The 24,501-nt window shown below is 36.1% G+C and overlaps 1 protein-coding gene across 2 annotated transcripts in view; it reads right to left on the bottom strand.

The window, feature by feature from the left end:
• Nucleotides 1–24,501, bottom strand: part of VWA8 (von Willebrand factor A domain containing 8) — a 193,131-nt gene that overhangs the window by 149,657 nt on the left and 18,973 nt on the right. For both annotated transcript variants that reach the window (XM_026859729.1, XM_026859638.1), the window contains exons 3-8: nt 18,483–18,613; nt 16,312–16,422; nt 4,704–4,871; nt 2,588–2,752; nt 2,150–2,199; nt 1,714–1,822 (exon numbers count right to left, since the gene is read on the bottom strand). In XM_026859729.1, the coding sequence (XP_026715530.1) occupies nt 1,714–1,822; nt 2,150–2,199; nt 2,588–2,752; nt 4,704–4,871; nt 16,312–16,422; nt 18,483–18,613 (734 nt within the window). The remainder of the gene's footprint in view (nt 1–1,713; nt 1,823–2,149; nt 2,200–2,587; nt 2,753–4,703; nt 4,872–16,311; nt 16,423–18,482; nt 18,614–24,501) is intronic.

Here is a 24,501-nt window from a genome sequence, read left to right as displayed (position 1 = left end):
GAAATTAGTCTCTTCATAACAGCATCCTATAAAAAATTCTCCCTTACAGCAGGCAGTTTTCAGCCTAAGAAATACATTTTGGGACCGTGTAAATCCATGATAGAAGATAAGGAACTAGTTATTACAATGCATTCCCCTCCATGCTTTTAAATGGTTAAATCAACAAAGCTAGAAGTAGAGGATGGCTGTGACCCAGAATGCGAAGGAAAATGCTGTAGCTAGAATCACTCAGAACAGTCAGCTTAGAAAACCAAGTGATTAAAACTAATTCTAAAAGAAACAGTTCTTGTCTACCTAAAAAAGACACTGTCATACAATGATAACACTTCACATTCTGTAATGTAAAATAAAATGCTTCCTTCATTCCATAGCTTAGATAATAGCTTAGGGCTCATTTTCTCTCCATTACTCTGAAAGCCATCTGGCATTCATTTAAAAATAATTTTTCACTACAAAGCTCAAAGAATAAAAAGTTGCAATTTATTTTAAAATCCAACATGTATTTCTTCCTTAAAGCCCTCCAAATACTGTTTCATTTCTCTGAACTTGAATTTTAATCACTTCTTAACATCTGATGTAGTACCACTAATTCAGAAAAAAATTATGTCTGTAAGTATCCAGCACAATTAATGGCACTGAGCACCACAGCAACACAAGTAATTGGTATGTTTTAATGTATATAATTCAATAAAAAATATGTAGAAGTAATCTGTCACTGCTAAGTACCATACATAAAATGACTGCACAGGAGACACAACAGAGAATTATCCTAAAAGTCCTTTCTACAGACACCTGCACCTGGGAGAGTGGGTTTGAGAAGCTGTCCTGGTATTTGACCCTCCTGGGTTGACCTCATCTGCCTGAATGCAAAAGGGTACCAACTCCTCTCTCTCTTTATACAGACCTCATCTCCCTGACTTCCTTCAGGAGGCACCTTCTAGTTTCCTTTGACTTTTTCCCATGTAATTATAAAGTCCAAGGGACAAAAATCTGTCAGGGAAAGCAGAAAGACTTCCACAGCTTTAGTCCTGATCTGACAGATCTGCAACTCTGAACTCGGCAAGTGTACAGTTATATTTCCCTATAGACTGCAGCTGTCAGGAAGTATTGCATCTTCAAGTGTGCACAACCTGCAAGTAACCCTCTATGTCTATGTTTATTCTAAATCCACCAGCCAACCCAAAGACCTAATGTAGGCTTCATCTCATACAACTTAACTGTCTCCTATACCCACATTTGAATAGTTGGTTTGGGTCCTTTTAAGTGTCAATGGGGAGTAATAAGTGTCTTTGTAATGCAATCTATTTGATTTACATGTATACCATTAAATCAGCACTTCTAGGCTGTGATTTTTAATTCTCTCCACTGACTGACTACCTTAGTGTCATCAGGTAAACTATAGATACCCCTGAAGCCAGCTAAAATGATTTAGCAGAATAAAACTCATTATTTTGAGCACTAAGATACATTTAATCACATCACAAATCTTGTGTTATGCCATACTTTCTCCTTCAGTATTATGCTACATACTTGGTTAAAGTATTATCCAGAGATATCTGACTGGGGCTTTTCTCCCTCAAACCATCCTTAGTCTTTTCAGGTTTATTTTTCAAATGTTCATGTTAATCGCTTTCTAACAACACGAACAATCCAGATCTAATTTTGAGAAATTTTAAGCCCATACAGTTTCACAGCACATGTGTATGCACATACCAAAATCTGAACTGCAGCCGATAAGCTGTCTAAAGGAAAATCTGGAAGTCCCAATGTAGACGATTCTTGAGAGCAGAGAGTTGTAGCAAAAGACAGGAGCTGAGAAATTCTGCATAAGAAAAAGTAATTACAGAGTTTTATACATGCTATCTATATTTAAAATACTAAAGCCTAAAATGTTAAATACCATATAAGATGCTGAAACTATTTCTGAGTGCAAATAAGCAAGGTGTGATTGAAGTTCTAAAGCATTAAGGATTCATTATATGAAGGCTGTATATGAAAAGCTGTGCGAGCATACACCCACACATATTAAAAAATCTTCAGTTCTGGTCTCTATGCAGTGATAGAAGATACAAAAATAGCAAGAAATCCTGAAAGGACATCGCTTTTCTTCATTCATTCCATTATTTTTTTTTAAATTATGAAAAATTACCTCTCTGTGGAAATGTTTGATCCAATTGAATATAATAGCTGAAGATGGTCCTGAAAATAGAACATAAAATCACAGAGTAAATTAATTTTGAGATCATACTGTGGGTCACAGCTCATGATCTATGAGGCATTTTCTATTTTTCCCTCTAATTCAGACATGAGGAGTCTACTTGCTTCTTGATACAAAATTAATTTTATTTAAAAAAAAAAATCATCAAATCTTTCTTTTAGGGTTATACTGTTTTACGGAAGTTATTTTTCTGCTGCAGCATTGCTTGGCAACTCTAAGACTGCTTTTCAGGAATTTATTAGCCCCCAGTATGGACAATACCCTTTAAGATACATTTATTACTCAAGGATTCTTTTCAGAGGTAAGTAAAACGTAACATCAAAATATTACCTCTACACAGTACAGATAATCCAGCTCTTCTCTTCTTACCTTAAAGGGCAGATGATAAACATCTCTAGCTTGAAATCGAGAGCGAAGTGGTGGATCCAAAGGGTTACCAGAGTATTTAGGTACTGGCAGGCCCAATGCTATCACTCGAAAATCTTCACTAACACGAACAATCTTCCATGCATCTAACTCTGATTTTGTATGATCCTAAATTAATGAAAATAAAACAACAAGAAGAAAAAATAACATTATAGCGTTAAAAATTCATGTAGATTGACTAACAGCCCTGGTCCTTCAACCAAAATGTGGTAATGTTCTCATCTTTCATTCAAGGGGGCTAGGCTAGAACTAGTCAAATTTGTGGATGGTAAAAGCAAGTATTTCCAAAATGAACATAGATAGAAGGCTCGATCAGGTGCAGCTTTCAGGCCTGTAGCAATTTGACTGAAGACCCCACAGATGGTCATCGTTAAAAAGGTATCATTACAACACTGTTTTCACAAAGAACAGAAAATAAACAGACTACAAAATTTACTTTATTCTAAATCATTAGAAGTGGGTTACCATGAACAAGTTTTCTTCTTTCTTCCCCTCATAACTTTAAAGGGGACTAAAATCTGCATTTAAGAAGTTTCATTTACAAATTATCATAAGCAGTAACACAAAAGTAGACTCCTTCATGAGGACATTAAATGCTGTATTTCACTTATAATCATGCAAAAGATTCACTGCATACAAAAAATTGATGTCTTTAGTTTTCCCACATCACAGTTAATTCTTCCTTGAAATCACATATAAGTGCATTTCCTGCAGACCTAGATGTACAGCAATTATTCACACACGAGAAAAGAAAATGAACATTAGCTTATATAACACAATATTCCCCAAAAACAAAACTACAGTATTAGATTTAGTATTGTAGCAAGAGATTTATTTAATTCATATACTATTAGCAGCATGCCTGAGGCACTCATTTTGAAACATTTTATCATTAGGAAAGTGTTAAAAAGGAAAAAAAAAAGGAAAGAGGAAGATGCTTTGCATGATTGCAAACTTAATGTCTAAGTTTGAACTTTAATTTTCAGTCTTTAAATACAATTACATTTTAAATGCTTACTTTTAAAATATAATAATAATGCTTTCAACAACTGCATCTACTAATTAAATATCATTAAAATGCTTTTAGAAAAGGCATAGATCAGAAGAATTTTAACCACTGATGAGAGGCATAAGAAATAATGATATATAGAAATCCACTACAGTACTTCACCACAGTTTGCAACATCATACAATTGGGATCAATGACAGAAGGTTTATTGCAGATTTCCCTCCTGTTCCACATGGGCCTGAATTATATACCTAACCACAGTTAGGTATGACTGACAGAAACATGAGCAAGCAGGTGTCAGACTGAAAGACTGAAAGGTATGTGATCAGAAACTACAGTACACGAAAGATGCAGAGTACTGCTGGAAACTGACAATATTTTCTGAGGTCCCCAAAAGCCTAAAAAGTATCCACTCATATTTAAGCAGTAGGACTCAAAGCCAAAAAAAAGGCAAATGGCTAAAGTAGAAATAGCGGCAGACACTAAAATCCCATTTCCTATCAAAAGAAAATTCTCTATTTCCTATATCTTACATTGGCTGCTTACATACACTTCTGTAAATTAAAAGCAAGACAGCACTAATGAACATAGTGTCATTCATCTTGACCTCATTCTTTTTGGTATCCTAACATTTTAAAAGCTTAGCAACAAGACTATTGCAATGTTGAAGCATTATCTGAACTTCACAGGAACAATTGCAACTTAAATTATCTTTTCACAAGTATATTTTAGTTACTCTCACACTGTGGCTTTCACATTTTAGAAACATACAGGTTTCATACAAGATTAACATGGACTACTCTTTTTCATGTGGACAGACAAGATACAGATGAAAATTTTTGTTGTTGTTGCCAGCAGTAGTTTGACTTCTTGCATATCTTCACCCTGCCTATTTTATCCTATGTAATAACCCATTAAAAAACCCACAGAAATCTTGGTGAGATTTCCCCCATTTGACTTGTAAGTACTCTCCCCTTCATAACGGTATTCCAGCGCTACCAACAACAGGAAAAAAAAAAAAAAAGGAAAATCCAAACAGCATTTCCATACCTGCAGAAGTTTGTCATAACGCTCTGCAGACATGAGAAAACGACCATCTTCAAGCTGCATTTCCCTATTCTCCAGCAAATTGTTTAACACTGGCAGGACGTTCCGCTCAGCCTTCTCTAAACCTTCCAGCACAAGGATTCTACCTTCAGTAGCAGCACGAACTGCACACTTTAAAACAAAACAAAAACAAAACAACCCCAATATTACAATAGAAATAGACATTACATATGTCATTAAATCTGCTGTAAAAGAACCTTCAGATGCTTCCAAAACCAGTATTTATTTCTGTAAGAACCAGTAAGATTCAAATCAGTAGTGATGAGGAACAGTGACAGCTGACTGCCTTAACAGTGCTACACATTTGTGAGCTGGACTTTTTCTCCTAACAGAAGTATGTATTTTGTACCAACAGAATAAAATGTAAAACCTTGAAGACAATTTAGTGTATACTCAGTATATATTAATGTGGCACCCTTTCTTTTTGATGTTGCAAAACATATCGTGTTTTCTGGTATTTTAACACCATCTAACAATTCTGGGACAGCTATTTATACAGAAAATATAAAATCAAGGTGTTTACAGTTGTATTCAGAAAAATGTCTGGTATTCTTTCGGATTGGCCTGGTTATGCACCAGTGTAATTCATCCTCAGTACATTGCTTTAGTCTGATTAGAACATACATCTATTGAAAACAAACATGGACGACAAAAAAAATCCTAGTGCTATAAATAATCAGACATTAAAAAATGTGATAAAATTAAAAATATTTAGAATTACATTCCCTCACTGAAAATAGTCATCTACAAAACTGGGAGAACTTTGTAGAGTAGGGCTGATGGTTGGACTCGATGATTCCAAGGGTCTTTTCCAACCTGAATGATTCTATGAAAATCAGAATAAAAATGTAGACATTAACTTGATAATCCTTTGGACCCCTTGGGATAGAAAGTTACTTCTTTTCTGTGTTTCATTTTATTAGTTGTTTATATGTAGCTGTTTATTTAAGAGCATAATGTAGAGCCAAATATAAAACTAAACTCTGGTGCTGGTAATTTTGTGCAACTTTCTTGCAGTCAATGACATTCACTCAGGTAAATTAACTACACTTCAAAACAAATATTCACAATTACTGTCCAGTAAAAGACTCTAAAATTCAATGCATACTTGTCTACTTCCAATTTGCAGAAGTTTAACTAGATAATGATGGGGCAGGTTTAGGCACAGGCAACATTTAGAGGCACCAAAGAGTCTTCTTTTGCATTCCTATTACATTTCAAAACAATTTAGAGACAAGCACAGTTGCAAAGGGAGAACAAATGAAATCTCTTCTCTGCATGTCTCCTATAAACTACTATGGAGGAACCTGTCATATAAAGCCAGATGGAAATTTCTGATGAATACAATAGATGCCGAAAATTAGGACAGAGAGAAAGAAGGAAGATACAAGAAAGAATAATGAAGAAGTACCAGAATAGAAAAATAACAAGGAAAATAAAGAATTACATATGAAAGCAGATGTATAAAAGACAAAAGCATAAACATAAACTAGAAAGAACAGTTCAGCAAAACAAATGAATTACTACATGGTACAAAGCATAAAACAGAATCGGAGATCCATCTGAGAAGATAAAGACACAAAATGATAAGACTAATTTAGATGCTTCTTACATACAATTGAAGCATAAATAACTACTGTCAAATTAGCCATAATGTAAGCTTTTCATATAATTATTAAAATGGAAATAATTCCTGGCTCTAATCTGGATTCAAGCAAACATGACTGAAAAAAGGCACTCACAAATCCTGGTACACATCTCCATAACAAGTTCCCTCTCTGAAAGATATTCTGTATAACATTTTAATATCCAGCCTCATAATCACTATCTGAGGAACCTGGAATGATCCCATCAAACAAGAAATAGTCTCGGATTATTTCTCTTCCACTGAATCACCAATTCTTTCAAAAAGCAATCAGTATGTGAACTCTTTTTTTTTTTTTTTTAATTCGGGACATCATACTCTACTAACAAGCAATATAAAAGTTCTCTCTCCTCATCCCATAAAATTTGTACAAAGGACAAATTTTGTACTAACATTCTTCTCTGGGAAGGTCACTGATCAAGTCAAAAATCTGCTCCAACTTTCTTGAATAGAAAACCCGAGTCTTCAGCAGTCAGTTCAATACCTGGCATGAACAAAATGCTATTTTGTCTAAACGCAGTTTGAAGAATACGCTTTAACAAACAAATTATTTGCCAAGTTGGTTGGATTCTGCATATTATAAGTCTACGAAGACTTTATGACTGAGTTTTACTAGCCAGAGGAAAATACACATTATGTTCATATGGTTTCAAAATATTTTGAGTATCCATAGAATCTTGTTGACTCATGTTGAGACACACACACTATGGAAGAAGGCTTGCTGAAACAACACACTTCCAGTATCAACACAAATCTCTCTCCTGAACTTGTACATGATCTGCTGTAGGGGTAGACAGCGCCTATCAGAAAGTATATAACAATCATTAACTTCAAGAAAGAAGACGCTCTCCATTAACAGTGCAATCTTGAGAAGCAACCTAGTACACTATGTTGCCTGCTGATCATCAGCTTACAGGATTCAAAATTTAAGAGGTACAGAGTTTCTGGAGCTTGGAAACTATTTGAAGATTTTATCCAAAATTCTATTGCTTACTACAATAATATTTCAAAAGACATGCTACAGATGGTCTTTGCCTACCTATATGTACCTTTTATAATCAGCTTCAGGGGCAGCTGAATGAATAACCATGGTTGTTCACTTCTTAATCAAAGACACCCCATAACAATGATAATACCACCACCACCTGGGTGCTAATTTACTCTGTTCAGCTTTCTTCCAAATTGTGTTCCTCATATATCTTCAAAGCATACCTGAAATATTGGAAATTGTTCTCCAAAATACAATGAAATAAAGGCACAATTATCTACCTCTGAAGTGCTTGTGTTAAATAGCATAAACTCTGCTCTTAAAACCAAACCAGCTACATATCTCTGGCTGAACTATGTTATTTCTGCATTTTGGTTGGTAATGAGTAATAAGTTTTTGCAATAAGCTAGGCATACTACAAGGCATCCTCTGAATCATTATTTCAGTTTTATCTGTGTATTGATGGATTGGTATGGCAACTAAAGTGCATAAAAAAATCAGAGGAAGGAAAGTAAGTTCGCAATCTGTCACTGAAAATCATTTTTTAAAAATGCTTCCAAGAAACAAATCTTCATAATTCTATAATGAAAAGCCAGAAATAGCTGTGCTGCCTTCCTCTCTCACTAGTCTTGTTTGTTCTAAATATTTAACATAAACCACAATTTGACAGGGGGGCTTACATTGTGCAATCTTGATGACAAACCTGAGATTAAAAGTATTAATTCTTGTTAAAAGTCTGAGAGGGATTTGTTAAATGCTTACTTTCAGATTTACTGTAACTGGAGAGAGGGACTATTTTGTTCATCAGAGGAGGACAGACACTACTGCCTTCGACCCTGCTCCTAGGGCTCTGGGAGCACAGTAACCTGGATACCTGCTCCAGGGAATACCTACAGCTACCACAGGCGGGGAGCAGAAACCCTTCACACGGTGCTGCTCTCCTAGCAATGGCTTTATGCAACACATACGTAATGCAGAATGCTTATCTCGATTTCACACTGCACCTACAAAACCATATTTTTAACTTTAAAGGCAAAACTATCTAAGGAACAAGACAACCCTAAGCGGACCTTCATTGTCTTTCTTGTAGCTGAACCATGGTGAGCTCCTCCACTTGAGCAGTGCAAAACATGGCAACTGCAGGAAGCTGTAAACCCCAATTTTGACACAAATCAGAGTGTATAAACATATGAAGTTCTACAGTGTCAAAAAAGGAAGATGGACGAAAAAAGCCCACCACAATGTATGTACTGAAATGCACAAACACCAAAGAAGGACATTTTAACAAAACTAACCAAAACAGTTCGCAAAGGCACAAGAAATTTTAACGGTATAGTTTAAAATACCAGAACTGAAATGGTGGTTTTCTTCTCTCAAGAAAATGCTTATTGTAAACCAGAAAACTCTGGTCGCCCTGAAAACCATGAGGAAGGTTCTCAGGGAACTCTAAAGGGCTTTAATTTTTCAAAGCCGGGCATCAATCTGCATATGATGTACAGGCTACGTTTCAGAACTGTATTTAAAAAAATCTGCTAGAAATTGCTCAACACTAATCAGTAATTGTCTCTCTCTCAGGAGCTACCTCAAGATAAGCTTGGGGTTTTTTTTTCAGATGATGACTCGCCCCTGCTCTGAAAATTGGATCCTTGTAATGACATCTCAAGCACAGCAACCACAACTACAACGTGGAAAAACAACAGTACAAGTAGCTCAGTGAACATGAGAACTAGTGAGGTAAGGTTTCCCCACATCTGCAGCCTACATTTCAGATGTCCCTTCCAATGCAATATCTTGTTCCCACCACCCACACAAATATCCCACACAGACTCATCCACCCAAGTCTTTCCATTCACTCCTGTATTTCCCAAAACATCCCAAAAATGTAATGTCCAGATGTCTCTTATGGTGAAAAGAGATCCTTAACAACCATCTGGTAAAAACAACACAAAAGTTTGGTTAGTTTTGAGTTAACACAATGCTGATTGGCTGCAGCAGGCTAACAGAACTTGAACTATTAAATCCATAGTGCAGTCTGTCTTCCAGGGATGGGAGGTGAACATTAATTTGAGTACCTGTAACTTACTAAACTACTAAATATCACAAAACTCAGAGGAAATCGATATCTTCTAAATTTATTTCCATGGGTCAAAAACAATTAAATTTTTCAAATTTAAATCATCAAAATTAACAAAGATACCAGGAAAAGAAATGACAGACATGCACAATGCAATATGTTATAAGCTTTTACTCCTCATTTTACCAGGAAAAAAAAGAGAACATTGACGAAGACTTGTAATTTACTGTAAGTGCCTCAGGTTATTCTTTTAAGAAGATGAAACAGAACTAATAAGATCATCAATTTTTTTATAATCCTTATATGAAAATAGCAAATTATCAGAAATTTAAAGACAGTCTAAAGACAGATGCTGAGGACAGTGTGGTATATAAGGCTGTCTATTAGGAAATCTACTTTGCTAGATTTTTAAAATATTTGCAGAATAAACAGCATGTCTAATGGTATGCCTCTACCGAAGATTATCTTTCAAGATTTTTCTTCAGTTTTAAGGCCTCTTAATTCCTTAGTTATTGTTTTCCATCATGAGTTGAGCAAACGGGAAAGCTGTTGAGCAACGCTGAAATGGGTGAATATTTAATAAGACTGAAGTGGTCTTCCTCCAAAAGAAAAGTAGCATCAAAAATTCAGTACTAAGATCAAGGGCTATTAAAAGCTGTGTTCAACCATTTTAAAAGCAAAAATGTCAACTTTTTATAAAAACTCACTGTTATCTTTTTCCTTACATATTTGTAAAATCTTGTGAGGTGTTTAAAATAACATGTATTCAATAAAAAAATTCTGTATGTGTAACGCCATACAAAGATAGGATTACAAACAGACCTACTATTCATTGAAAATGTGTATTATGGTTTTTGTCACAAAAACTTTCACTTCATAGATGATGACAAACTATAGTTTTGCATTTTACAATTTAGGCTACTGAGTTACATATATTCCAAATGCGACATTCAGGTTTTATTAAAATCAATATAATAATAACTAATGGGGTTAGTCAAATTTAAAAAGTAATTTAAGAACTAAATAATTTAACCTTTTTCCTCCTCTGTAACAGAGGGGGACAGGGGGCTACATCTTCACTATTCACCCTACCTCCCATTGAGTTAATGAAATGTTTTATGGGTGGGTTTTATAGCAAATTTTTCCCCATGTTGTTAGTAAAATTACAGGACAGGTTCATTTACAGTTATTCACTCCTTTTTTTTTTATTAAAAAAAAAAAATGACAGAGAAACTGACATATACCAGAGCACTGTCAGCCAGGTTAGGCAGTATCCAAAGAGGGACTCCAGCTGTCCGCAGTTAATGTTTCAGTGAGGAAGTATGGCCTGAACTAGTAAGCACCTAATCCATGATGCAACACTATGGCACAGAATGAAAAGAAACCACCTGAATTTATTGGAGGTTCGAATCAGAAAACTAGGCTAGAAAAGTCCACACTAGGAAGTGAATCGACATATGGTAAGATCATAAATGTTAATGTGACAAGAAATGGAATAGACTTTGATTTTATAGTCATTGATTTTTAGCTTCCCCAGTCACTGATTTCAGCTTCCTCCACAGAATTTTTTTTCTTTATTTGAACTACCACCTGTCAAATGATCTGGTTTATTTCCATCACCCCTTCCACTAACATAACAGTCAGGTGGTTTTTTTCAGCAGTGCCTGCAAACTGTATTTACAAGAGATTATGTCCCCACCTAGGCAGAGTCCAGCCATTTTAGCCACTTTTCACCAGGTAATTAATACAACAGTATATTTATGTCAGAGATGTGAAACATTTTACATCTTGGGCAGAGAGCAGGCCCAGGAACAAGCAATCTGAGTTTCTGAACAGATTTACCAGTGCAAGTATCCACAAAGAAACCTAGGGGGTTTTATCTTCATTCTTGTCTTCTGGACAAGAATAAAGGAGATGGGTTATTTAAATTTTTCTTCCTGATAAGTATCAGAATACAAAGGAAATTAAGTACTTGATAGATATCTAAAAATGATGAAGTTACTTATCACTTGTAAATCACTTTGACTGAGAGCACCATCCATCAAGTTCATATTGCCTATGAATGTTATGATCCCACATATTACAAAGTATGGCCCCTTCCTGCACTGTAGGAAATAACAGCTGAAAAGTGCAATATATATATGTAACAGACACAAACATAAGAAAAAAGAGCCCCACACCTTTGATTTTAACCTATAAGGAATTATAAATACCCAGACCCTATATTCCTTCTACAAGTTAAGAGGCTACTATAGAGGGGTCCTTATAATGCATTTTCTTTTTAGATACAAGATATTCTATGTCAACATCAATAGAGATTACCTTCATCCAAATACTGTTGGTTTCTGGCTAGTATTTCCCTCTGTGCAATGTTGGATACAACAAGAAAATTAATAGTTACATTCATACTGCTGGAGCATTGCATTGCTTGTCTCTTCTTTCTACAGACTTTGCTCTCCAGCTCCCTGTACTAGATAGACATACACTGCAGTAGCAGTTAGTCAAATAAACTATACTTTCTGACAATGCCTTTGCTGTGGCTAACTTACCAGCTCATCAAAAAATCCACTGTCACCTCCAAGGCAGCAAGTTAAAAAGTCACAGAATTACACAATTGAACTCATTGGTTAATTTTTTTTAAGCTGAATTACTCTTACCCATCTCTTTGCCAGGGTATAGAAAGATTTTTGATACGTGTACACAGACTTACATACATCTGTATACCCTCAAATATTATTCTAATTTCATTCAATTAATCTCACGTCTTATTTTATAATTCTCTTTCTAATCTTTTTTGATTAAAAAAACCCAAACTCATGTCTGTGTAGTATTACTCCAGGGGATTTCATGTCATGTCCATTTTACATATAAGATAGTTTAAACTGTCATTTCTGTCATTCTGGGTGTTTAGTTGATTACTACATGAAGACTCTCAAGCCACAGTAAAAGACCATTTTTCTGGTATCTTGACAATCAATTTTACATTTTACCACTGTATAACTTATGACAGTGCAGTTAGGGATGCAAAAGTATTCAATTAAAATGAGTATGTTCACACAGTTCAAAGATACACCAAAACTGAGTCTAATTCTGTATATACAGAAATGACAGTGATATACATACTTATCCTCTCAGTGGATAAAGCTTAATCAGCAAGTCTTCAAAAACCTAACACTGTATTTGTAATTTTTCAGCAGATAAACACACAATATTTATGTACTTATTCCAACCTCAGTTAGTTTGATTGCCCTGAACAGAAAAGACTGTACACTTAATAAAGGGATCTGTGTTTAGGAAGCTTGTTTCATTTAATGTAAAAGGTGGAAGAATCAAGGTAAACAAAACCCAGCATTCCAGGCAACATGGTTTGTGACACAATCCTGGAGTGATACCCCTCTCAAGCACTAACAAAATGGCTTAGCTGCTCTCCCAATTGCATCCACTATGTTAAAATAATGTAGGATTTTCTTAGATGCAATAATAATGTAGGAGGCTGTAGTAATAAGAGTGTAAATCAGAGGTGTGCCTTTTATAGCTGTAGAGACACAATAAAAAAATGCATCAGGAAAAAAAAAAAAAGGACATAAATATATCAAATCTAATTCCTTCATTTTTGAAAATACAATAGGCTGATATTACAATCTCCATACTGGTTCAATTAAATTAATGGCTCAACTACAAAGACTTACAGAAACGGAAAAACACTCTGCAAGACAAGCTCTTCTATCACTAAAAGCAAAATTTGAAGCTGACTTTTAAATATTTAAGTAATGTTAAGTAATTCTAAATAATTACTTGATACACAACATAATTAACCATACAATAAACCACAGAATAAAATCAAAAAGTTACTTGTCTCAATAACATCAATAATGACATTTCTGAGGCTTTTAACAGTGAATTAACAGCTGAAAACCAAAATTAATGGCCCAAGGTAAAGACAAATAAACAGAATTTTCTGCTGTCAGTACTTCAATGAAAACAAATAATTCAGCAGCCCATTATAAGTCCTTTATTTCACATGATTTTAATGGGGAATGAATTCAATGTCTACCTTTATTTTAATGGCCCCCTATTTCTGCGGTAAATGAAAGCCTGGTTTTTCTCCCCCTCATCATATACCTCTTCTAACTTCCTAACTCCAAATCTCCTATTTGCTTCAATCAAGTACTAAGAAATGCTTATATGCAAGGATATTTGATACACTGGCCCTTCAATATACATTTCAATATGGAATTTTAAGTACTGCTTCCAAACCACCATCTTCCAGATCTATCTTAAAGAACTAATTGCAATCATATTCAGTAATTTCATGTTAAAATACATCAGATGTTTTGAAACTTCTGAGATATCAATTTACAGTATTTAATCTGTCAGTATTAAATGCAGAGCTATAAACAACTGTAATATCTTAATTACAGACAATTTTGCAAACCTTTGTGGGTCTACAAACCTGATGGTTATTTTTGGTAACAAGATTCCAGCTTTAATTACAATATATTATTACTCCAAGTGTAAGATAACCACATTACTATATTACGATTTGTGTGCAAAGACTCATCTATCTTAAACAACAGCTAAGTTTTATTTGAGCCACAGGATTCATACAGTAGACCTTCTGGAAACCAGACTTTCAAGCTTGGCTATCTTCTCCTGGGTCATGAAGAGCAAGCATGAGATTCCCCAGGAAGGAAAATGGTATGTAAACCTGAAAAGCATAGCCTGTATCTTCAGTCCCTCATATGAGTTCACTTTCTCTTTAGCTCTCATACCTATGGCAATGAGAGCAGTCCAAGTTCTTTTGGAAATATTTTGTGAAAGCTACCTACTGATAGCCTTCTTTGTCTTGAAAGTTCATGGTCTGGTGTTTAAGGAGTAGTTTCTAGCATCTCTAATGTTCTGAATCCGTACAGCCATCTGCAAACCTCAAATTCATTAAATGAACTAATTAAAATTCCAACTCCAGTGTAACCTGTAAAACTATTCCCTTTTATTATTGAACTATAATTAGATCTGTGACGGTTCTAAACATAACTATGTATGATATTTTATGTAACTACGTTGTAGGATTACAAAACTTCAGCTGAAATATGAGATTCATCTTTCATGTTTCCAATATTTTCAAAGTGCTCATCTAAATATCAATGATTAATTTTCCGATTTTCCCTTCAGAGCTTAAACATATACAATACTCATCATATAATGAGTAACACATGAGTTGAGAGAAGACATCATTAGTCCAGCTGATTTTAGTACTTTGGTATCTTGCTAAAGGAAAGTCTTGGTCTGAGGTACTGCTGTGCTGGATTCTGGTAAAAACCTTATAAAGAAAAACTTCCAACAAATTGAGGAAGAAAGGTAATCTTAGACCTTTACCTTGCAACACTAATCTTAGAGTGTTCTTATTGGAGTGGGATCACTCAAAATAGCTCGTACAAAGTGAAGCAAGCTGCCTCATACTTACATTGGGATCAAAGTCTTCTAACAAATACAGGGTTAACAGACTATCTTGCATCTTTGTGAGCTTCTTAGAGTCCCTGATACAGTGTCTTTTACAAATGTTAGTTAACTAATGTTTTTACACCAGAGGTAAATTACCTTGACTTCCTGTGACAAGTGTGAGGATAATGCTGTTCATAACAACAGTTAGGCATGGATCTAACATGAGTTAATGAGTTAACCCCACAACCTACATAAATGATCTTATCCTCTGGTAAATTAGAAGCCATTTACAGCCCTAATCAACAGTACAGTACTTTAAGTTATCTCATATTGTGCAACCCTCATATTTCAAAAAAAGCATGAGATAATTTGAAGTCAAAGAAGTAGCTAAAAAATTCTGTTTAATTAGTTGCTATCCTTTCTGAGGATCTTCCATTGCTCAGTCATTTTCAAGAAAATCTTTTTAAAGGTTTCTCTAAAGTTTGAAGGGTGAAAAAGAGATCATTGGGAATTAAAAAAAAAAAAAGGAAAATGTTTCTTTAAAACAGAGATCAAAGCTTTCAGATTCTCTTTCCTCTCATGTTCCCTTTCCACCCACAAATCACTCATATGATGGTGATATCATTAACCTCTATAGCATCACCAACTGAAAGCTGGTTTAGATAACATTTAAATTCATCCTTATCAGAGGAACTTCTAATTTAATTAGAACACTAACTTGTATACAAATTTTAGCTATCTAGGAAAAGACACATACTTAATGAAGTTTATATTGCACCTGCATAATCAAAAGGGAGACATGCTATTTGTAACTTAAAAGAGAAATCTTACCTAACCTAAGTCACTCTATGATTGTACTAAATCAGCTAATGGATTGGGGCAATACTGATGGCAGGAGTGTTTAAATCATTATTTTAGTCCAGATCAGCAGTGAGCTTTCAAATCAAATTTCCCAATTGTCTCCATTTACTGTGCTAGTGTTTCACAGCACAGAACAGTCTTAAAATACATGAACTAGACTCTTCTTCAATGAACTAGATCAAAAAATTCATTTCAGGAATACATCTAATGTGATATAAGTGTTAGGGAAGAGACATGCCAAGAGAAGTGCTTGTCTAACTTGGACAGAATAGATCACACTCGTTGTTGCAGAAGCATATAAAAAATAGTCTACCTAAATCAAGCCTGTAGTACTCTTAGGAGACAGAGTAATCTTGGATTTGGGTAAAGATTACATTTTTGATAATAACAAGATCAAGAGTGTTACATGAGACTTTCTAACTGCATCAGAAACATGTCAGTCAATCTGTAATTCACATACTATTTTTTCATCATATAAATCACAACTTCCTTTCAAACTATTTGTAAACAATAATTAGGTGGTGTGTTAACTGCAACTTACCTGATCAAGATAAAAAGCACTACCATCTCGGATCTCTCGTCGCTGTTTGAGGTCAGTTTCTGTGGTGTCCCTTGACAGTGCAATATATTCAACCTCCCGCTTTGTTAGCTCCTGTGGACAACAGTCTGAAGTTACTACAAAAATAAGACTATAAACCCAGTAAGTGAATTTTAACAATAGGTCTAGTCACATAATTGTACAAAAGAACTCTAGGCAGCACCATAGTGATCTGAAATAACTGAACAAAATCTAATAGCTCTTATTTTTAAAATGTTTACAGTGTGTTCTGCCTCAAACAAAATAGTTTGAATTTCTGCTCAATAAACTTTTATTTTTCCCAAACCTGTTCTAAAAACATAATAACGAGCTATATATTCTTTCCCTTGAACATCTGTAACATCCTGTAGGTTAATTTTCTGATTCTGGATTCTGAAAAAGAATTAGCATCTGCAAATCATGAATAAAAATCAGAAGTTTTCCATAAAGTTTGAAAAGTTACAACTCTCACTGTTCAGTAACATTACATGGTGATGCTGTTGTGATTATTACCTGTTCAGGCTTTGCCAATGCACTGATGAACTAATTGTTCTTATCCTCTCTCCCTTTAATGTTATGAGATGCATCTTTAAAATTCTAGACTACTTAAAGAATGAGAACCCTTGGGTTACTGTTTTCTTTGATTCAATATGAGATATACTTAGAATTTTCTACCTTAAAGGGAAAAAACCCCCAAACCATGTCTTTATACCTGGTGTTCCTGCCACTTCCGTATTTGGGTTATCATGTGTTCTGCTAGCAAACAGATTCATGCTGAAATGCTCTTAGCCTTTACCCCTCAATAAAGGTATGACATATTTAACAGATCTCTTAAGAGGCTGCTTTTAACTGTAGTTGTATGAAAAAGTCAAGTAGATATATAAAACTCCATGAAAATTATTTCGTTTCTACTTTTTCAGTGGGTTGGTGGAATTACAAAGCCACTAATTCCTTTATGCTGCAGGTAGATACAATTGTATTTTCTTATAATTAAAGGAAAAAAACACCAAAAGGTGAAGTAGAGATTTTTCTTCAACAGTCAGCCCTGTGTGTGAACACACAGTAGTAGCTTTGAGCAACAGCAGGTGAAAGTTTCCAGGCTTCATTAAAGGGACCACAGCATCTATCAGCTCACATGTGAAGACCAGTCTTCACTTAATTGTTTGGCATGGCATTGAAACAGTAAGCTGGAGCCTTTCTAATATAGCTCAGGTGCATACAAACAGGGGTATAAATAACAAGACACATTCTAAGCCCCATGCTTAGATATCGGGTGTTTCCTAAGTCCTCTTTTTAGGTTATACCAAAGTCTTCTCATTTATTTTAAGGAACACATTGAGCTATCAAGTTCGCTGAATTAAGAAATCTTTGCTTTCCTTTCCAGAGTTCAAACTCTTGCAGCTTTCTCCTGTATGCTTTGCTTCTGAGAGATAGTCTTCAAATAATATCTTTTGACTTTTAAAGGAATGGCTGATCTTTATGACAATTGTTAAAACCAGATCCTAGATAGAACTCATGGCAGACAAAATCCAACCACATCACCTTTTGGGGCAGACAACCCCCTCTTCCTGATCATTTAAGGGCACCAACAATTTAAACATGAAATTCTGCACATGGTGCTGCCATGGTTCACGCAGATGGACGTAGGCAAGTCCTTCCCACATTCCAAGAGAGGATCATACACACATCTACTCTTTCTAATCACTCACGATAACTGTTCCCAAATGTTACTCAGAACACTCCTCTCTCAAATCCTTTCTTCATTTCTTTTTTTATATAACGAAGCAAAAACCGATTTGTTGTCTGTAACAGTAGGCAGATATCTTAATCTTCTAACATACATAATGCCTAGAACAAACTGTTTCTCCATTTGTGATAGCATATGGTAACACAGTTTTCCAACTCTTTTTTTCCCCCCTGGAGTTTTAAGCAAAAACCCATGTATTAAAATGTCTGTACTTTCTATTCGTCTATAACAAAAACTGAACTTTGGAAAGCACATATATGGAAAAACTTACCTCCCAAGTAGCTTGCTGTAAGATTTTCTAGGACTACCTTTTACCATTTGGATAGTAGATGAATCACTGACTGACATTAATGACCATGTCTCCAAGTATTTAAACCAACATACTTACCAGATATTGCATGGCGATAGATCGCCGGAGAGGCCCAGGAGGACCAATAAGAAAGACATCTTGGCCAAGAAGATCTTTCTGCATTATCCATCTTAAATGGTGGACTACAGACTGGGCCAAAGAATCTGTCACTTTGAAACACAAAGATATGAACACATTATTTAATTATGAAAAGTGTTAAGATACCTGGCCATTCACACATTTCTTTGTTCTTACCTCCCAAAATAAGCCAATGGCACAAAAATGTGCTGCCCTAAAGCTCAAGAGCTGAAAAACAGGGAATTTTACACACAATTTATATTAGACTACTTAATTTACATGTTTATATACCTATCTTACCCATTGCCTTTTTCTCTGCCCAACTTCAACCTTAAGAAACCACCTCAACGAAAAACAGAAAAAAAATGTTGATTCTCATTTCACATTAAACTGATCAACACAAAGGCTGATTTTTATTACCCAATGTTGAGTGGACTTCTCAGCATCAGTTAACATACTATAGACATGTTATTAATAATTTGCAAAAGATTTATCCAGTTTATAACCCAATCATTCTGTGAATCATGAATTTAAAAAAAATTAGAATACTGTGCTTACATCAGACTAAGATTAATGTTCAGGGACATATTTAATTTGTTATTTTCTTGAAAGACAACTGCACTCCTTTTTACATTTTGACACAGTAAAACACAGAATTAAATTACCAAAGAAATGCAAACCTTGCAATATCACTACATCAACAGCACGTAGCTTCCAAAATCATAATAAAAAAAAAAAACACCTCAAAGCAGATCCACTTATTTCTATTAAGAATACTATACCTTTACTATTTTAAAAAGCAATAACCTGACTGTAATTAAACTAAAACCTTTACCACGCATATGCAAATGTTGGCAGCACTGGAAAGCATCATACAGAAAGCACACACTGAAGGAGGGGCACCGTTCTCGCGGCAGTACATCAATCTATCCCCAGAATAGTGCTTCACATACCCCCTGTAGTGAAGCCTGCCTCTTGCTCAGACATAAGCAAAAAGCACTAGTGCAGGAGGAGAAGAATACAAGCAAGTCAGGAGGGAGATTTATGTATGCATGTATGTATATGGTTGCTTTCAGAACAATCTCACAAGACCGATGATGGGGTTTGAAGCTGGAGCCTCAAGGGTGGTGTCTGGGATGCTGAAGTGCAGTAAGAAAGGAGCAAGAGGCGTTGAAATCTCCAAATTAATACTTGGTTATTTTCCTTTTTACAGTGTGATTACTGGTTGCAATTGGAAGCCAACATTTTAAAAAACAAGCCTTAGTTCTACATCAGCTTTCCTGAGACAGGGGAGACAGTATGTGCAGGGCAGAGTTAAGGACAGCAAGCAACAGTGCTCCTCAACTCTGAGGGGTTTCAGTTCAGTGTTGAATCTTTGTATAACAGAATTAAAATTAATTTTTGTAAGATCACAGAAACAGCATTAACTGTCTGTATGAGAAACAAGGAAGATTTTTCAAGCATAAAGGTGGCTAAGGAAAACTTCATCAAAAATTTTAATGGAATGTTTTGGTCTGGCACTCAGGAAAAACATTTGGTATCTTCCACTTCCAGAGAAATCTACTCTGTCCTTACCGCCGATATGAACAGGAATATCATACACACGTAGGTGAACAATCTATGGATTAGGATTATCAAATTAATTGTAAATAAACATTTCAGGTTTGCTTTTTTGTTTTGCTTTCTAAAGAACTGTCATTAATGTGCCTAGGATTAGCTTTTGTATACGGTATGGTATGATCATATGAACGTAAGAGTATTTTCTTCTTCTTTGCTGCAATACTGTTTTCCAAAAAGCAATGCACATCACGCGTACCCTGCACAACAGGCTAAAGGAAAATAAATTCCTCACAAATAATAATGTTCCTTTCTACGAGATTTTTCAAGAAAATTTAAAAAGTTCCTGTTACATATATTATTTGGGAAATAAATGGTAATACATCACACCAGAAGAACTTCTCTGTCCAAATGGCTACTGGACAGATATGGTAATTTGAAAAGCACCACTCAAATAAGAAGTATTATAGTAAAGGTACCATTAGAATTGCAAGACAGATCTCACTGAGAGGCACAGTCATTAATCCTTCTACCTGTTGTATCAAGTTGTCAAAGTGCCTCTAGTTTATTTTTATAATAGATATTCTCCAAAAAAAAGTTACTTAATGTGGTCAAATAAGCTTGGCAATCTTGCTGAAACACTGAATTCTTTCATGTCAAAAGTAATGCATTAGAAGCATGGCAAAATCAGCTTTGACATGTCATGACTACAAATGCTTCTGGTGTAATTCACATTAGTATGTGTAGATATCTTTTCTATTTTTAGGATGGTCTCAAGAAAAAACTCGGGTCAGACTTAAAAGCAGTACTATAAATAGAAACAGGATTTAAGAATGTTCATCAACATCTGCAAGACAAACTGTCATGTAAAAGAGAATGTGAGTGTACAGCATTCAAAAACCTCCAAAATTTTAGGAATCTGATCCCCCTGCAAACTTTAAGTAATTTGAGGGCACTTATATTCTCATAATTGTGTTTAAGCAATCTAAATTCACTCTGAAATTTTAGTTTGAAGAATGCAACTTCAAAAGTCTCCTATAATTTCCTAACTTTGCTTTTTTTGAGAAAAGGACATGAAAGACACAATTCCTTATCGATAGATTTTCCAGAAATTGGTTTCATTGCTTTACCATTCATATCATTCTCCTCACATACAGATTACAGCTGGATCAATTATAATACATGTTTTCCATCACAAAGTCAGCATGCTGACCACCTGCAAACTCACTCAATGCCTGTTACAAATAATGCTGACAATTCAAAGCAAATATACCCTAAGGTGAACAGTCATGACAGCAGCTTCCACTTGTCAGTTCCTTCTATTCTAACATGTAATATCTGTACATTGCTCCAGATATTAAGCCTACTTCAGCTTCCCAGTTATATCCTTCTAAAAATCAGAATATAAAATTTTCTTTGTATGTGCACTCTGTGCTATATGAACTGTTTGCAAAGGAGAGTATGCTTTTCAAAAGCAACTTCAGATGCACATACACACTATCTTGTACATTATTTCTATGCATTTAGACTACTTGTACAGTGGTATCTGCATTGCAAAGCTTTTATGTTTTCTCTAACATAACTTGAAAAAATTCCTCTCTGTTCAAAGAACTGAACATTAACTTTACTATAAGCATCTCATAATAATTTTCTATGACATTTAGGAGACAGGACGAATTAGCTGAAAAAAGCATCAGCATGTATATTACAGCAATTTTTATTAATTATCCCATGAGTCAGATAGCATCTCATGCAAACTGGGCTTGCACAATCTGTTTAGTGGCACTCGGCTGATTTGCAGTAGTTGAGTAGCTGGCCCTACATTCTTAATCTGCAGGATGGTGCGTAGGAAGCCTCTAAAGTGTATTCTCAAAGACACCATCTGGCTCACGCAGGATAGTAGTCGGTGCTACAGTTTGCTATTACTCTGTATCTAGGATGGCCAGTTGAAAGAAATGGCATTCTATTGCTTTGTAATATGTAGGACAACACCTAGCAGAATCTGCTCAAACACTTTGTAAAGTGAGCAGTTGAAGCTGAATGGAGAAATCCCCGAATAAGAAAAGAAGAAAATGTTGTAGATAGATTTTGAAGCAAATGAAGCAGCTGCTCCTGTTTGATCCACAAATCAGCTTTTGATAAAACCAAGACTAAAATGGCTATGCTAGCCTCGGAAATTTTCCAGTTCACTCATACTTAAATTCTTGGCACATTTTACACACACTGAAGCCGTAAGATTCACTGGAGATAGCAGACAGCATCTGCTGGCAAGTCCTTGTGTCCCACCTACAGAAGAAATCCCACAAATGAAGGAGACACCTACCTCTTCCCAGAGACAGACAGTTAAATGAACTGATTTCCAAGAACATCTATTCCAGATGTGGCACAAAATACATTAGAGCTCATGTCCCTGTATGACTCTAGTTCGGTCATCACATAATGACCAACAGGCCTTTAGAAGACATCAATATATATAACTTTCAACAGAATAAAAATACTTCAGCATACCCTGAACCTTTGCTACAGTGCACATTCAGAGACTGAGAATGGCTTCCTTCATCAGGGGAGGCAAAAGTTCATGAAGGGAAAAAGATCTTCCTCTCATCCGATTACCAAGGGGGTCCTTCAGCTTTCCATGACAGTTTGCAGTACATCCAGCACAGGGCACGACTGCCATAAAATACGGCTGAGGAAGAAAGATCATCTCCTCCAAGCTGAGGAGCGATGCATCCCAACAAAGAGGAAGTCAGGCAAAAATGACAGGCCTGCGTGGATGAACAAGAAGTGCCTGGACAAACCCAAACACAGAAAGGAAGACTACAGAGTGTAGAAGTAAGGACAATTAGCCTGGGAGAAATACCGAGAAATTGTCCAAACAGCCAATGACCAGGTTAGGAAAGCCAAAGCCCTGATAGAATAAAACCTGGCCAGGGATGTCAAGGGCAACAGGAAAAGCTTGTATAGGTACACTGGTGATAAAAGGAATACTAGGGAGAATGTGGGCCCTCTCCTGAAGGAAATGGGAGGTACTCAAGAACTTTTCTGCCTCAGTCTTCACCAAAGACTGCTCCAGCCACACCACCCCAGTCACAGAAGGCAAAGGCAGGGACTGGGAGAAGGAAGAATTGCCCACTGTAGGAGAAAATCAGGTTTGAGACCATCTAAGGAACCTGAAGGTGCAACAGTCCATGGGACTCAGGGAAATGCATCCACATGTCATGAGGGAACTGACAGCTAAAATACTGTCCATTGTATATCAAAAGTCATGGTAGCCTGGTGAAGTTACCACTGACTGGAAATGTAAAATTTTTATTTTTAGAAAGGTAAAAAAGGAAGACCTGTAGAACTACAGGCTAGTCAGTGTCACCTCTGTGTCTGACAAGATCATGCAGTGGATCCTCCTGGAAATGGTGCTAAGGCACATAGAAAATAAGGAGGTGACTGGTGACAGTCAACATGGTTTCAGTAAGGGCAAATTGTGACTGACAAATTTGTTGGCCTTCTATAATGGGGTTACAGTATTGCTGGATACGGGAAGAGCAACTGATGTCATCTACCTGGACTTCTGCAAAGCATCTGACACAGTCCCACATGACATCCTTGCCTCTAAATTGGAGACCTGGATTTGCTGAATGGACCACTCAGTAGATGAGGAATTGGCTGGATTGTTGGACTGAAAGAGTTACGGTCAATGGCTCTATGTCCAAGTGGAGACCAGTAATGAGTGACATTCCTCAGGGGTCAGTATTGGGACCAGTGTGTTTTAACATCTTTGTGAGTGACAGACAGTGGGACTGAACGCACCCTCAGCAAGTTTGCCAACAACATTGAGCTGTATGCTACAGTCAACACGCTGAAGGGAAGGGATGTGCCATCCAGAGGGACCTTGACAGGCTTGAGAGGTGAGACTGTGCAAACCTCATGAAGTTCAACAAGGCCAAGTACAAGGTCCTGCACATGGGTCAGGGCAATCCCAAACACAAATACAGGCTGGGCAATGAGTGGGTTGAGAGCAGCCCTGAGAAGGACTTGAGGGTATTAGTAGATGAAAAACTGACTATGAGCCAGCAACATGTACTTGCAGCCCGGAAAGCCAAACATATCCTGGGCTGCATCAAGAGAAGTGTGGTCAGCAGGCTGAAGGAGGTGATTCTCCCTCTCTGCTCTTATGAGACCCCACCTGGAGTGCTGTGTACAGCTCCGAGGTCCCCAGCAGAAGAAAGACATACACCTGCTCAAGTGGGTCCAGAGAAGGGCCACAAAGATGATGAAGGGGCTGGAGCACCTCCCTTATGAGGACAGGATGAGAGATTTGGGGTTGTTTAGCCTAGAGAACAGAAGGCTCCAGGAAGATCTTACAGTGGCCTTCAACTTAAAGGGGGCCTACAGGAAAGATGGGGAAGGACTCTTTATTAGGGAGTGT

This window comes from Athene cunicularia (assembly GCF_003259725.1).
Source record: "Athene cunicularia isolate RWA chromosome 1 unlocalized genomic scaffold, athCun1 chr1_part1, whole genome shotgun sequence".
NCBI classification, from domain to species: Eukaryota; Metazoa; Chordata; class Aves; order Strigiformes; family Strigidae; genus Athene; species Athene cunicularia.
The sequence above is the reverse complement of the archived record's forward strand: the minus strand, read 5'-3'. Positions and strand labels throughout refer to the sequence as shown.